The following is a 13,716-nucleotide window of genomic DNA, read 5'->3' as shown; positions in this document are numbered from 1 at the left end:
ATTTCTTACTTTTATGGCTAAACATATATGTTCACAGGCTTGAAAACCAAATGGTTACAATTTTCCAGTTTACACTAAAGAGTTCCACTCCTGAGCCAGCATTGCTATTTTATGCAAAATTCCCATGGAATTCCTAAAGGAATCCTCAAAACTTTCCTAAAATGAGACATCTAAAAATATGAAAAGCCTCTAAACATGGAAATGTTCCAGTTTTCCATTACTTTAAACAAAACTTGATCAATCTGCAAAGGAAATTTTGACTGTATTAAAATAAATAGGAAAATTTCTGTTGATATCAGTGGAATAGGCATGTTACTCTACATATTTATTTAAACTACATCTAGAAATGATTTCTCTACAGTAAAGTTTTAAAAATACTTAAAATGTAAAAACGAAGTCTCTCTGAAATACATGGCTTGTTATGCATGGTAACAGAGTAAGTGTTCCAGAAATGTCTCCATGCTTTATTTGCATTTGCTGGAAACAATCCAACTTCCCCTCTCCATCATGATGACGTCTATTTACTTTTCTTCCTCAACAGAAAGTTTACATTCTCATTGTGGCCTTAATGAGTCTGTATATAGCTGTTATGTGACAATGTATCATCCGTGCAAGTTGAAACTTTGCCCCCTGCTCAGCAGAGGATGGGTCTTCGTTTGAAAAAGCATACAGTGAATCTGGAAGTGCAAACAATGAATCTGGAACAATAACAGAAGGTTCACGTGGTCCCTGTGCAGGAACGATGTGCTAGTTCAGAAGACTGATACAGTCTGGGCTCTCCACTCCATCAGTGAGCAACCGTAACCAGATGCACTTCTCTCCTTCCTTTCTCTAAACCTTTTTTCTTCCTAGTGTTGAGGGACATACAGGCTGCTGGCCTTTTTCCCATGCCAAATCTGAATTTGGACTTTTGCTTAACATTTAATATTCAAACACAAGAATAACACAAGTTGAACACAGTGGACTATATATGCCACCTGGGGAATGGAAGGACCCTCTGGTTCGCTCTTGCTGCACCTGCTCCATTTTTCATGGGCCACTTATATGGCCTGTGAAGGATGGGGAAGAGAGATAAAAAGCAGCATCAAGCATGGTTGTCCAGCTTTCTGATTAAGACACTTGCCTGCGAGAGAGAAGACCTAGGTCCCAGCTTGTGTGTCAGTGACTGTTTGGGAACTCAGCCTCACAGAATGACTGTTTAATATTAAATATGCAACCATTTGTTGCAACGGGGTCCTGAGCCCAGGTATCCCTTCTCTTAACTGAGCGTCTATTCACTAGGTCATGTGGTTGTCTTCCTACCTAGTCCAACACAGTCTACACAAAATGGAATCGTTATAAATATCAGACTGCATTAATAGACAGTGTTTCAGGTATTAGGAGACAGACTATTTTACAGTGAGTTGGGAGATGAAGAACGAACTAAATACAGGTCTTCTACTTCTTGCCTTGCTATTCCAGCCACAGAATTACTGTACAAAACATGGAGCTTCCCTTCCTACTGAGATTTGCATGAAATGGTTGAGCTTTTACTATCCCTTTGTACCCTATCCCAGGACTGTGATTCCTGAGAGAGAGAGAGACCCTTTCCCTTCAGAGAAATAGGGATTAACACAGAAAGTGGTGATGACAGACAATGCTGAGTGCTGTAGCATTTACATTTTAGTTGTTACTGTTACGGATTTTGCCCTTTCTTCTCATAGCAGATGTTTCTACTGAATTCCTCATCCTCTATAGGAAGCATACAACTTTTACGCACCTCTACTTCTTCTCAGTACAACCTGATAATCAAACAACACCCTCAGCTAACAGTCTCCTCCCCAATTCCGTACCACAGGAGACTTACAGGAAGACTGCGAGAAGGAAGAAAAAACCTAGACTTTTTCCTGTATCTTTCTCTCACTTTTTCTTACAGATCAAAGTGATCAGTTCTCTCTCAACTCCATGTCTAAAGTAGTTGAAACTTACATAGCATTTCCATTCCAAAGTGTGTTATTTATCACATGAGGAGAGCTGCTAAGGTTTGCAGCAGCTTTGATATCAATTACTAGAGAGCTCTGTTTTCCAAACATTAATAGTAGCTAGCTTGAAAAGCCCAAACTATCTGCATTGTCTGTCTGTTTCTCTATTACAAAGACAGACATTTTTTCAATATAGCTATCTCAAATATAAACACTTGAAATTCAGTTCTTCCATTCACTTTACCACCTATGGAGCCTCTTACTCTTCCTCTATGTCAGCAGAAGAAGAAAAAAAGGCTATGATGAACTCCAGGCATGTTAATGTCAATGGAAAGAGCACAGATACAAACAAGATTATGTCATGGATACTGCTATAGCTCTTCAATGACTAACAAACTTAGAAATTTATTGATTATAAGGCACGTTTCAGAAGTCATTTAATAAACTACTATAATTATGTTATATATTAATAAGCATTTACACTTCTGCATTTCTCTCTCCAACCCCATGTAGGATACAACAGTTCAGAGCTTTGCAAACTGAAGGAGTGTCCCCTTCTTTGACTACAGAAAAAGCCTCAGGCAACTAACCTCTGAAAGTAAGTGCATGCCTCATTATATGCTTAAAATGAGGAAAAATAAATCCGGACCAGAAACATTAAGGGCTAACGGAGGGACTTAAGTAAGACTTGAGATCATACCTATCTTTTGAGGCACCTTACTCTAAAAAGGAATTTTGCCAAAACATGCTGAACCATCCATGAAGCACCTTGAGTTTTACAACTTATCAGTGATTCTAGCACAGTGTTCCTCTGAAGGCTGCATGGATTCATAGCTGCACAGTCAGCATCCTGGTGCTTCCAGGCCCTCATCTGTGACCCCTGCCAGTAATAAGGGCCTGTGTCTTAGGAGTAGCTCACATGATGGTTCAGAGAACTGTAACAGTGCTTCTAGGTAACTCTTCCCAGGACTGTAGCCAGTTCAAGTACTGTGAACATCAGTCAACTTTCAGACGTCTAACAGCCAACAGTAAAAATAAGCAAGTCAAACCACAGAAAAGCTGTAAGCAAAGCCCAGGAATCAAACAAACAGATCTTACTGAATTTTGTGAAACTGTATCAGTACGAGAGAGATTGTAATATCAATATGCTACTTATTAACTATTTTCTCTTCAAGGTGGAGGAAAGGGGATGAAAAGAAAATATCTGAGAGATCTCCTAGAGAATCCCTTTCTACACACAGCCCTAAGTACCTTGCCCAGCATCACATAAAACTTTGATAATCAAAGCTTCCTATCATGCTGAATCTCCTATCCAGCCTGCCCCTGTAGACTTTAACTATCAAGTTAAATCCACATTGAATGCCATTAAATTAATGCCACCATTGCACTCCACTTGCTTTTAAGCCAAATGCTTTCAAATCACACACACTGTTAACTGAGTTAGTAGTGCATTCAGCTATAGAGTGGTACCATTTTAAGTAAGTACTACAGTGCTCTGATCAATAGCTCTCTTAAATAAACAGTCCTAAAAAAATGTGTTGTGCACTCTCTGGAAAGCCGAAGCAACTGTAGCTTGTGTTCGTGTTCATAATATCTGTAATAAAAGCCTACTGAATTCTGAATTACAATTCTAACTACGATATTCTTTCATTTATATCTGTGCAAACCCAGAATTTTGCTACTGAAGTGTTTTGATTCTCTCAGACACAGAAGCAGCACAAACATATGACAGGGATACTATCCAGTACAGTCTTACCAATATACAAGACATGAGAAAAGAAAGTTATTTAAAGCTCTTCTTTAAACACTTTCACCAAATCTACACAGTACTTTTTTAATTCAGCTTTTTAGAACTGTTTCATATAAATTATGGAGTTCTCCCACTGGAATTGAAGGAAGGAAGTATGTGAGGTCGTATCTGTGAGGATCTCAAAACAATTAGAGTAGAAGAGCCAGCAAGACCTATACAAATGCTCTAGAGCGGACAGTTACCTATTCCCAGTCTGTTCATTGAGAAACAACCAAGAACTATTTAAAAATGTTTACACACTAATCTGCACGGTGTATGCTTGAAAAACATGCATACACCATCCATGTCAGCTGACTGATATGAGAAGCAAAAGGAATATTTTCTTTATGCACAGAACAGCATAATTTCTCAAATACATATAACCACTTCTTTTCTGAAGCACTAGGCAAACATTGCTACTTGAGAAAAGAAGTGTTTCTGTTAAAAAGTGACAACCCATGCTTCCAACTATGATGAACAATTTCTGAAGTTACTATTTCTTTTTCACTATTCTAAAATGTCTATTAGACCACTATATATGTTGTCTTTTTGACTTAAAATAAGTCTTGCTCCTGCAACTTTCAAAGATTTTTCACAGATTTTGGGACGAGAAATTAGGCATAGTCTTAAGTCCTTAGACGTCAGACTCATTAGCTTTATTGCATCACCTGATATGATTTATTAGATTTTCCTCAGAACTGCCTAATCTGAATCTGTCTTGGCTATTTTCTTGACTCTTTCAGCATCTGCTCAAGGTAAAGAAAGACAGTATCACTAAGAAGATTGCTTTGTTTAACAATATAGTCATCACAGTGATATGAAGCAAACAGTTACATCGCTAAATATTGTACAGAGTGTTAGTATGTGCTAATTTGTTCTTATCACTTAAAAACTTATTATAGATAGATATAAAATAGATATATCTCTTCATATAGATATAAAACTTATTATAGATTAGATTATCCTATCCAGGCAAAAATTAATGCAAAACCCAAGAACTCCACTTGGAGTAAGGACCACACTATTAACATATACGAAATACCTGAAAAGTAAGGATTTAAAATCCAGTACAAGTAATTCATTTTCCTTACTACTATTTTATCATGGAAAGCAGCACACATCTGTCAGAACAACACCAGCTACCCAGAATGTGTTTTTCTCTCCTCAATGGACTTGCAAAGAATTTGCTTCTCTAAGTTGTGGTCATACATTTTTTAAAATTTCTGAATCAGCAATTTTTCAACAGACTTCTTTCCATCTAGTACTCATCATGCTGAGATTTCAAGTTGGATTCTATTTCCACATATACTTAGAACTTAAAGACAGTACTAGAAAACTCCAGACACTAGAGGATAAGGGAAATTGGTAGCATTGCAGATTGATATTTTCCAACAACCACTTTACCATGTATCAGATTCACAATAGCTCTAGTTTGAAAAATTCATTGAGGAGCAGAAATCATGCTTAAAATAAATATTAGAGAGAGTCAGAATTAAAAATACGCTCGGTAATGGAAAATATAATTTATGAACTTTTGAATCAATGTGTAACCATGTTTAATCCAAATAAGAAATCTCATCTTTAACCATGAACTGAGGTTGATTTTTGTTCATCCTGGCCGAAGTGCTCATATCACACATTACCTTTCTCACTAGCAAACTTTATCAAGTTCATTCTTACTGTGTTTTTAAAATGTTAACTGGTTGGGAGTGCCACACAGACATGCTGCATAAAGTCACCCTCTTGTCCTGAGTTGACAGAGTGGATCTCATACAAAAGTTATAAGAAATTCCATATCAAATGAGCTATTTTAATTATGCAAATTCTGGCTTCTTATAGATGATCTCATTGGAAATTTCCATCCCACTCTTTTTTTATAGCACTGATATCTGGCAGTTTGGCAACTGAGGGCCTAAAGCATTGTTTCCATTATCCCTCTTCCCTCTGAGAACTGTTTTATTTAAGTTCTACGCTGACAGTGAGGTGGTTTCAAAAAAGAAACATCCTTATTAAAGTTCCCTCCACATTTAACCGTAACAAGATCTTGACTGAGTTTTTCAAATCTGTTAGATGTTCGCAGTTAGATGTCTAATTCCTTATTTATCCATTCCTAAGTGACACTCTGATTTTTCAAACTGCTGAACACATTTTGATATGTATTAATTACTTTAACCTATTCCTCCAGGAACATGCATCAATTCTGTGAAACACAGGGAAGTGATACTGAAGGGGCAGGGACAGAAAGTCAGATGGTGCTACCTCAGTGTCAGGAGCATTCTGACATTCTCAGCTGCTGAGAGCTGGACAACGTGTGGCATTTTCTGTAAGGCAATGATTCCCCAAATGGAGAGTTCATCTCTTTTAAAATGTAGAAATAAAAACGTAAGTGTTGAGCTCTTACGTATATGGGGGAAGTCTTGCAAATATGGCTCCTAAGGCATCAAAGGCAAAATTAATCAAGGCTGTAATTTCCTCTCAACAGCTGCTATTTGGAGACCTTATTTTTAAGGCATACTGTTATTACATGCGTCCTTCTCCTTTTTACAGTCCACTTTTACATTTATACTGCCATCCCGTGGTCCCTTGTTGTAAACACACTACTATCCTGCAATTCTCAATAGCAGTGAAAGAACAGAATGGCAGGGATGCTGCCAGTGGACCAGAATTACGGCTGGTTTTGTCTTTGCCCTTTATTTAGACTGCACAAAGTGCTGTATCTCTAAGAAGGAAACATAAAGTGTAACTAAACATCTTCTCTCATGAGTTCTGCAAGTGATCCCCCTCAGCTGGGTCTCAGTTACTCCCTATTTTGCTAAAGGCAAAATGTCTTTAGCAGCTACACAGAAGTTACAGCTCTAGCCCCTCACACTTTCACTTTTAAGAGGCAATGCAGATCCATGAGACATTTTCAACAATTTGCTCAGAAGTCTGTACAATTTTAGCTGTGGAATACCATTTCAGTATTTTATAGAACAAACATATGGTCGCTTTATGTAACTTCATTAATGCAATTTCATATACACATAATTATTAGAGGAAACCTTTATATTTTCATTAGAAAAGGAGATCAAACCTCCGAGCATGTATTTCCGGAAAGGAAGTACTTTATCTGTGACAATATTTGTGTGCTAAAATACTATATGAATATGAGAACAGGCCCACGAGATCAGATCTAACTCTGTCTAGGTCTCTATACTTCAGGCAACAGCGAAGACCTAGAGAAGAATAAAAGAATAGGGCCAACATACAACAATACTTCCATGGTCGACTTTTTCAGCCTCCAGTGATTTGCAGGCCATGGACTTCTTAAACTAGATGCGACACGACTTTGTTTAAGCGCTGTTGATGGATTTTTCTTCCCCGAGATAGTTTTGAAGTGCATTCTTCTGCATTTTGCAGATTCATTTTAGATGACCTCAAAGACCAAGTCTACTGCACTTCAGATGGGGCTAAAGAGGATTTTGAAAAGCTACTACTCAAAGATACTTCTGTCAGGCTTTATACATTGTATTCTTGAGGGTTATGTAATATTTTAAAGAATCATGTTTATTCCTTCAATTTCCAAAACAAAGTATCAATTTCATACTACTAACTTTACCTTGGTATATTGCTCACGCTCATGTTCTTGACTAGAACCAGACCCTGATGTCTGATTATAACGGTGCACTTTCATTTTCATCTGTCTCGTGCGCTCCTCCACTACTAAGCTTGCTGCAAAAACACATAATGAAAATCAATTAAAATTAGTGAAAAACTTTTGAAAAACAAATGGTTTAGCAACAATTTTAACTTATTTCCATCTCAACAAAACAAAGAAATGTACAAACATGTAGAACAAGCAGGGTGTAAACACAGAACGAAGGAACACTAATGTCAAGAAATCAACCACTTCAGTTGCCAAGAGTCTTTACCTGAAAAAGGGCAGACAATCCAATTTTCTATACATAAACAAGCTGGTGCAATAGATATGAAAAGAGCAAAAGAATTTGGGTGATAGGCTGAATTATAAACCTGTTAAGCCCTCTGGATGCAGGGGACATAAATCCATGGTCACCTAACCATGCATTTGCTTAACTGTAGAAAACATTACAGTAGCACTCTAAGGGTTAATACATTAAACATGTATGAAAATTTTCTTTTGAAATAATTAACTCCTACTGCTATCTTCAAACATGATTGCTGACCAAAGCTAAAAATTATTATAAAGAGGAATAACTCCTCCATTTAACTAGATAGTAAAAAATGTAATAAATAGAATAAAGTTTCTAATTTTGTTTACAAAAAGTCCTTTAAAAACACTTCTTTGCTCTCTAACATTCACTCCTATTTCAAAGAAATTGTATGTTCCTATATTTTTAGTTTGTCTACTATAATGTGTGCTCAAAAATATCTAATCCTAAACTTTCAAGAAGCTGTGGTGCTATAAAGAGCATCTTCTTTACTTTGAACAAATTATGACAATTATTATGACAATTAATAGTGGCAGGAAGATAACCTTATATTAAAGGAAAGATGTGTATGAAAACCTTTGTACATATGTGAAAGCATCTCCTGATTTATTCCTTTATTTTTGTTCAATATTTGTTGGGTTCTTTTATGAAAAAGCTTTCTTAAAATAAGTTAACCCTTGTGGTAATACGTAATTCTCAGACACAACTATATATTCTGCCACTCTTAAACTTGGTAGCACTATAAATGCAAAGCAATTCCAATAAAATCAGAACTTTGAAAAATGGTACTCTAACATTTCTAGAACTTGACCCAAATACACATCAGCTAGTAACTATTATAAATTACAGGAACACTCACTATGTTCACCAGTTTTTATATGTTATAACATTCTAAAAGACCAACTCCTTTCAGTTGGATATTTTTGTGTGGTTACAAATTCAAAGCCGATATTTATATGGAAAACCTTTGCAAAATGTTTTTCTGCTTTTGGGTCAACCATGGATTTATATGACTCTCTCCAAAACAATTAATTTTAAAAGTCAATAGTTTTGTAAACAGTCGCTCTCCAGATCGGTGACAAGAGAAAGACACTAACTTAAAAAAATCTTGGAATCAATTTGCAATCAAAAAACACAGAAAATTTCAAATATCGGAAAAATAAATACTCTATCATGTGTTTATAGATCTATACTGGGGATTAAGAGGTACCAAAGTTATCATATATGGGTTTTATGCTGCTAGGTAACTGTGGAATTCTTTACTTACTTTTTGTTTGTACTTTGCAAGTACAAAGATACACAAAGAAAGCAGTATACATAGGGTTGCATATTTTAAACTGTGCGATATTGCCCAAACCATGATAGTGCACACACATACCTCCTGTAATGTGTTCATGGAAATCACAGAATGTCTGTGCACTGGCTGGGTATGAAAAAATATATGAAGACATCACTTTGAAAAATATGTTGTTTTCATGTCCTACTTACACATTTCTTATTTAAAATAGGAAAATTAAATATAGCAAATTGCGTTAAAGTTCTGCTACAGGTACAAATTTAAGGCAAGAAATAAAGATATCATAGTAATCTTTAATCTCCCACACTGCAGAGGTTATTCTGCACATGCAGAATGTTATACTGGGCCCAGCAAGTATTCCAGATGACCAGTTATGTTGGTAAACTTGTACCTTAATTGCAATGGTCCAGTCCCACCATCAGATATGCAGGCACAGCTCCAATTACTTCAATGGAAGTTGCATGGAGGTATCTGAAGGCAAAATTGATCACTTTAGGTGAAATTTTTAAAGATGGTCTCTTACTTTACGGACAGATATGAAAGGATTAAGATATGTCAATTAGTGACCTAAGTCAAAAATTTAGATATCTTAATCCTATCATAAATGCATGGAATAGACTGAGGATGTAAGATAAGAGGGAATATTGAGACCCCTTTAAAAATTTGGCCCTATACGTGTACTGTGCACAGATTATAGTTACTCTAAAAAATAACCCTTTCATTGTGTGACTTTCAAGTGTTATACCCTATAAATTGTACATTATGCTAAATAATTTGTATGAAAAAATGTTACTATATTACTTATGATACTTGACAAAGAATATTCTATTATATAATAAAAGACATTATTTCAGTGATTATGCAAAAAAAACTATTGCCATCAAGGTTGGGTAAATATTCAACCTTAACTCAGTAATCCCTGGTTTTGTTGTGTTTTAATCCTTAACCTGAACCCCACACTTCTGTCCTGTTTCACATTATTAAATACCATTGTATAAAGTAACATGAGAACAACTAATGAGGACTGTGAAGAAATTCTAAATTCACTAAAGAAGAAATTTGGTTTTATGCATATAGTAAAACGTATTTAGCTCACCAATTAGCTCTTAATGTATTTCTAAGCAAGCAATTGTCTGAAATGTAAGTCTGTTCTCCTAGAAAATGCAACTGTGTTCTTTTTTATTTTGTTTACCATGCACATCTGAGCATCTGCTATATCTAACTGAATTCTGTGATGGAAAGTTTAGTGAGATCGAAAAGCAGCCTGGTCTACTCTTTACATGTTAATCACAAGAAGCAGAATGAATCTGAGACAGCAGCAAAAGCACATTACCAGAAGCTCTAACAACCATAGGCAACATCACCATGCAATCACATTGCTTTCTTGGAACACAGTTAGTTACCACAGGTAATGCAAATTTGACATAAACAATACTTCAAGAACTTAAACTATCTCTGAGAAAAATATGGCTCTGCCTTCTTCTAGGATATGAGTATTTACAGAGTGCTTTTCCTGGAGCTCTTGAGAGGTAGGACTATGCAGTAATTTACATACTGAAGCACTGGAATCCCAATACCTCAAAACTCCACAGTGGCCCTAAAATTAAAAATATAGAGATGTACCACAAGCACCTGAAATTAGTGGTAGAGCTACCATCAGGATCAGTTGGGCCAATATGTCACTCTGATATTAGAAGCCACACTAATCTCTCTAACAGCTGCTGATGCAGATATGAGATGAATCAAGATCACAATTAAATGAAAGAAGAGAACTCATAAAGTAGACTGCTGAAATAAGAGCAGCAAGTTTAGAGTCAAAGCTTTTATTATAAGGGGTTTTCAGTTTCTTCTTATGCAAACCACACGAAGGTTGTATAACACTGATGTGCATACACAATCAAGCCATGCAGGAGAGAAAAGACAGACATACGAATGGAATCAAAATGTCAAACTTGGACTCCATTAATATATTTATAAACCAGTCTGATTCCTCCTGTTCCCAAGCTACAAAGAATTAACTGCCCAATGTAGTGCTGAATGGTCTTTTACCCAGCAAACAAACCTCCCTTAGCTATTACTTCGTTTATTATTTAACTCATTGATAAGTCTCATTTGGCTTCCACTGTGAATAGGATTCAAAGGAAGAAGACTTCATCTACAAAGATTAAGACTTTCTCCTATCCCACAGGCGAGCAGCATCCATCAGCTCCTCTGTGTTCCTTTCCTCAGATGTCATTCAAGAAACATCCTTTTGAAGACTCTGTACCCTGTACTGTAATTCATGAGAGAGCTTACAGGATTCTAAATATGTGACATATTGGAAGTACAACTACACATCTGGATTTCTAATCTTTGTAGAAGTGCTACTGGTATGAGTAAAAGAATTTAACACGTACATAAAGGAAGAGGGTTTTTTTACTCATAAAGCAATCTCAGAAACTTGAAAATATTTCTTGTTACAAACTAAGGACAGTTCTTGATGCATGCTTCCATTATATGGAAAGCACTTCTCATTTTTTATTGACAGCCTATGAAATATATGCTCTCCTTTGATTGTCTAAAATAAGCAAATCCATAATAGGTTACTAATAGGAGGCAGGGAATAAACTAAAGAAAATGGTTACAGCTCTCTCATTTGCAGTCTACAAGCTACTCTCAGAGAAAAACAGGCCAGGCCAATAGCTACTTTCTCTTAATGGAGATGGGCATTTCTTAATTTTTCTAAAATATTATCTTTTTACTAAAATTTTATACCCCTTTTAACATGTCAGTGCTATGGTAAGGTTTTTAGAGACAAATCTGAAAGCAGTAGCTAGTTGAAACTAGAAATGAAACTGAAGTAATTTCGAGTTTTTAAGTCCTCTATTTAAGGTCTGAAAGAGGGAGTAAACAATGTAGTATTTGAAAATTTTCTTAAATGGTATGGTGCTATAAACACCTATACACTAAGTTGACAGTATAACGTATAAAATACTTATATGTGGGTTCATCTAAATAAGGACTGTACCACAGGCTGAACGATTAAGGAACAGCAAAAATGCTACAGCTGCCTTTCTAGCTCTAGTTTTTAATTTCCAAACTTACTTACATGTTTAGATATTCATCTCTTTCACATTACAACAGTCAAAGACAGTCTACATTGTGCACACTTTAGAAAGCTTTAGATCTTGATAATAAATAACATTTAAAAAGAACTCATTTAAACATTTGAAAGAAAAGAACTCATTTAAACATTTGAAAGAAGGGATTAAAATTATTTTAGCACTAAAACTACTTCCTGGGGAGCAATGTGACCATCTTGATTCTTGACCACCGCCAAATTCCAAGCCAAACAACCTTCCACCCAACACTGAACTGCTGGACATGCTACACATGTACCACTAGTGAAATGTCACTATATCTGAAGTGGAGACTTGCTGCTATCTAGCAAACAATAAAGCAAGAGATCAGAAGGGAAATTTTGGCAAAGCATATCAAGATAAGCCTTTATATCTAAGAAAAGAAAAATAAATCCTTAAATGCCATACAGAGGAAAAAGACATTTATGACACTAAAAAACTCCTGGAAACTGGAAGATACTGGAAGGTCGAAGAGATTCAGATATTTTAGGAAGACTATCATTCCAAGCATACAGCTGTCGAAAAAGATTCAGGGAGAAGTCATGAGAACTATATGAGGTCCAGAGAGCTGTCTTGCAAAAGCAGATTTAGAAAGCGATTAAAAAGGAAGCAGATATGTGACTTGATTGCGGTCCATAATCGTTTACATGTGGGAAGATTTCTGAGAGTAGAAGGCTCTATAATTTAGCAGATACAGGTATACTAATATACAACAGCTACAAAGAAGTTAGAGAAAAGTCAGACAAGTAATATGATCTATGTTTAAAAAGTCAGGTAGTTAAGCAATGGAACAATTTTCCATCACTTGCAGGCATTACATTCAGTCAAAATACCTTTCTAGAAAGGCAGCCTTGCTCAAACACAAATATGAGCTTAATGCCACAGCCACAAATGACATTATTTGGTCAGTGATCAAAATAGATAATAACAGTCCTCTTTGCTAGCCTATACAAAACCTTTGAACGTTTTAGTACCAGTTATACCATTTCCTGCAAAGGCAATGTCTGCAACAAACACAGATTTTGCTCTTGAGCATATTTCTGCACAAGGTGGAGAAAACAGAAAGCAGGTATGGCCAAGCAGTACAATTTGGAAATCCTCCAAGTCTTACCTGCACTATTAACTGCTGGAGTAAGCTAGGTAAAAAGAAGAAACTGGCATCAAGATTTCAGATGGCTGTAACCCTTACCAGTAGATATCACACATTATTAATGATGCAAACTTTAAGTGAAAAAGTCTGAAAGTCAAAAATGACAGAAAGATTTGCATACACATGGAAGCTACTGAAAAGTAGGCTGAAATGAAATTTTATCTCATAAAAACTGTTTCACAGTAACAATGTATCAGGGCATTCCTATACTGCCCCAGGTGCTTTCACGATGGCTTAATTCACTACGTAAGAGCACTGCTAACTCCCATCGCACCTTGAAAGGTCTATGCTTAACAATAAAATGGTTTTCATTTGACCTTCCAGGGTATACTCAGAAGTTCAGGACCTCCACAGGTGCTATCAGAAGTTCAGGACCTCCACAGGTGCTATAACAAATACAGGATTACTGGCAACAGTCAGCGGAATCTACTGTCAGGACTGTGAGGCTAC

General features: G+C 36.1%; 1 protein-coding gene across 14 annotated transcripts in view; it reads right to left on the bottom strand.

Moving 5' to 3' along the window:
- Positions 1 to 13,716, bottom strand: part of RIMS1 (regulating synaptic membrane exocytosis 1) — a 356,720-nt gene that overhangs the window by 80,246 nt on the left and 262,758 nt on the right. For 12 of the 14 annotated variants that reach the window (XM_064508655.1, XM_064508656.1, XM_064508658.1 and 9 more), the window contains one exon: positions 7,349 to 7,461. The exons of the other annotated variants lie outside the window; for them this stretch is intronic. In XM_064508655.1, coding sequence (XP_064364725.1) covers positions 7,349 to 7,461 — 113 coding nt within the window. The remainder of the gene's footprint in view (positions 1 to 7,348; positions 7,462 to 13,716) is intronic. 14 annotated transcript variants of the gene reach the window in all.

The sequence above is a fragment of the Dromaius novaehollandiae genome, chromosome 3, assembly GCF_036370855.1.
Source record: "Dromaius novaehollandiae isolate bDroNov1 chromosome 3, bDroNov1.hap1, whole genome shotgun sequence".
Classification (NCBI taxonomy): Eukaryota; Metazoa; Chordata; class Aves; order Casuariiformes; family Dromaiidae; genus Dromaius; species Dromaius novaehollandiae.
The sequence above is the reverse complement of the archived record's forward strand: the minus strand, read 5'-3'. Positions and strand labels throughout refer to the sequence as shown.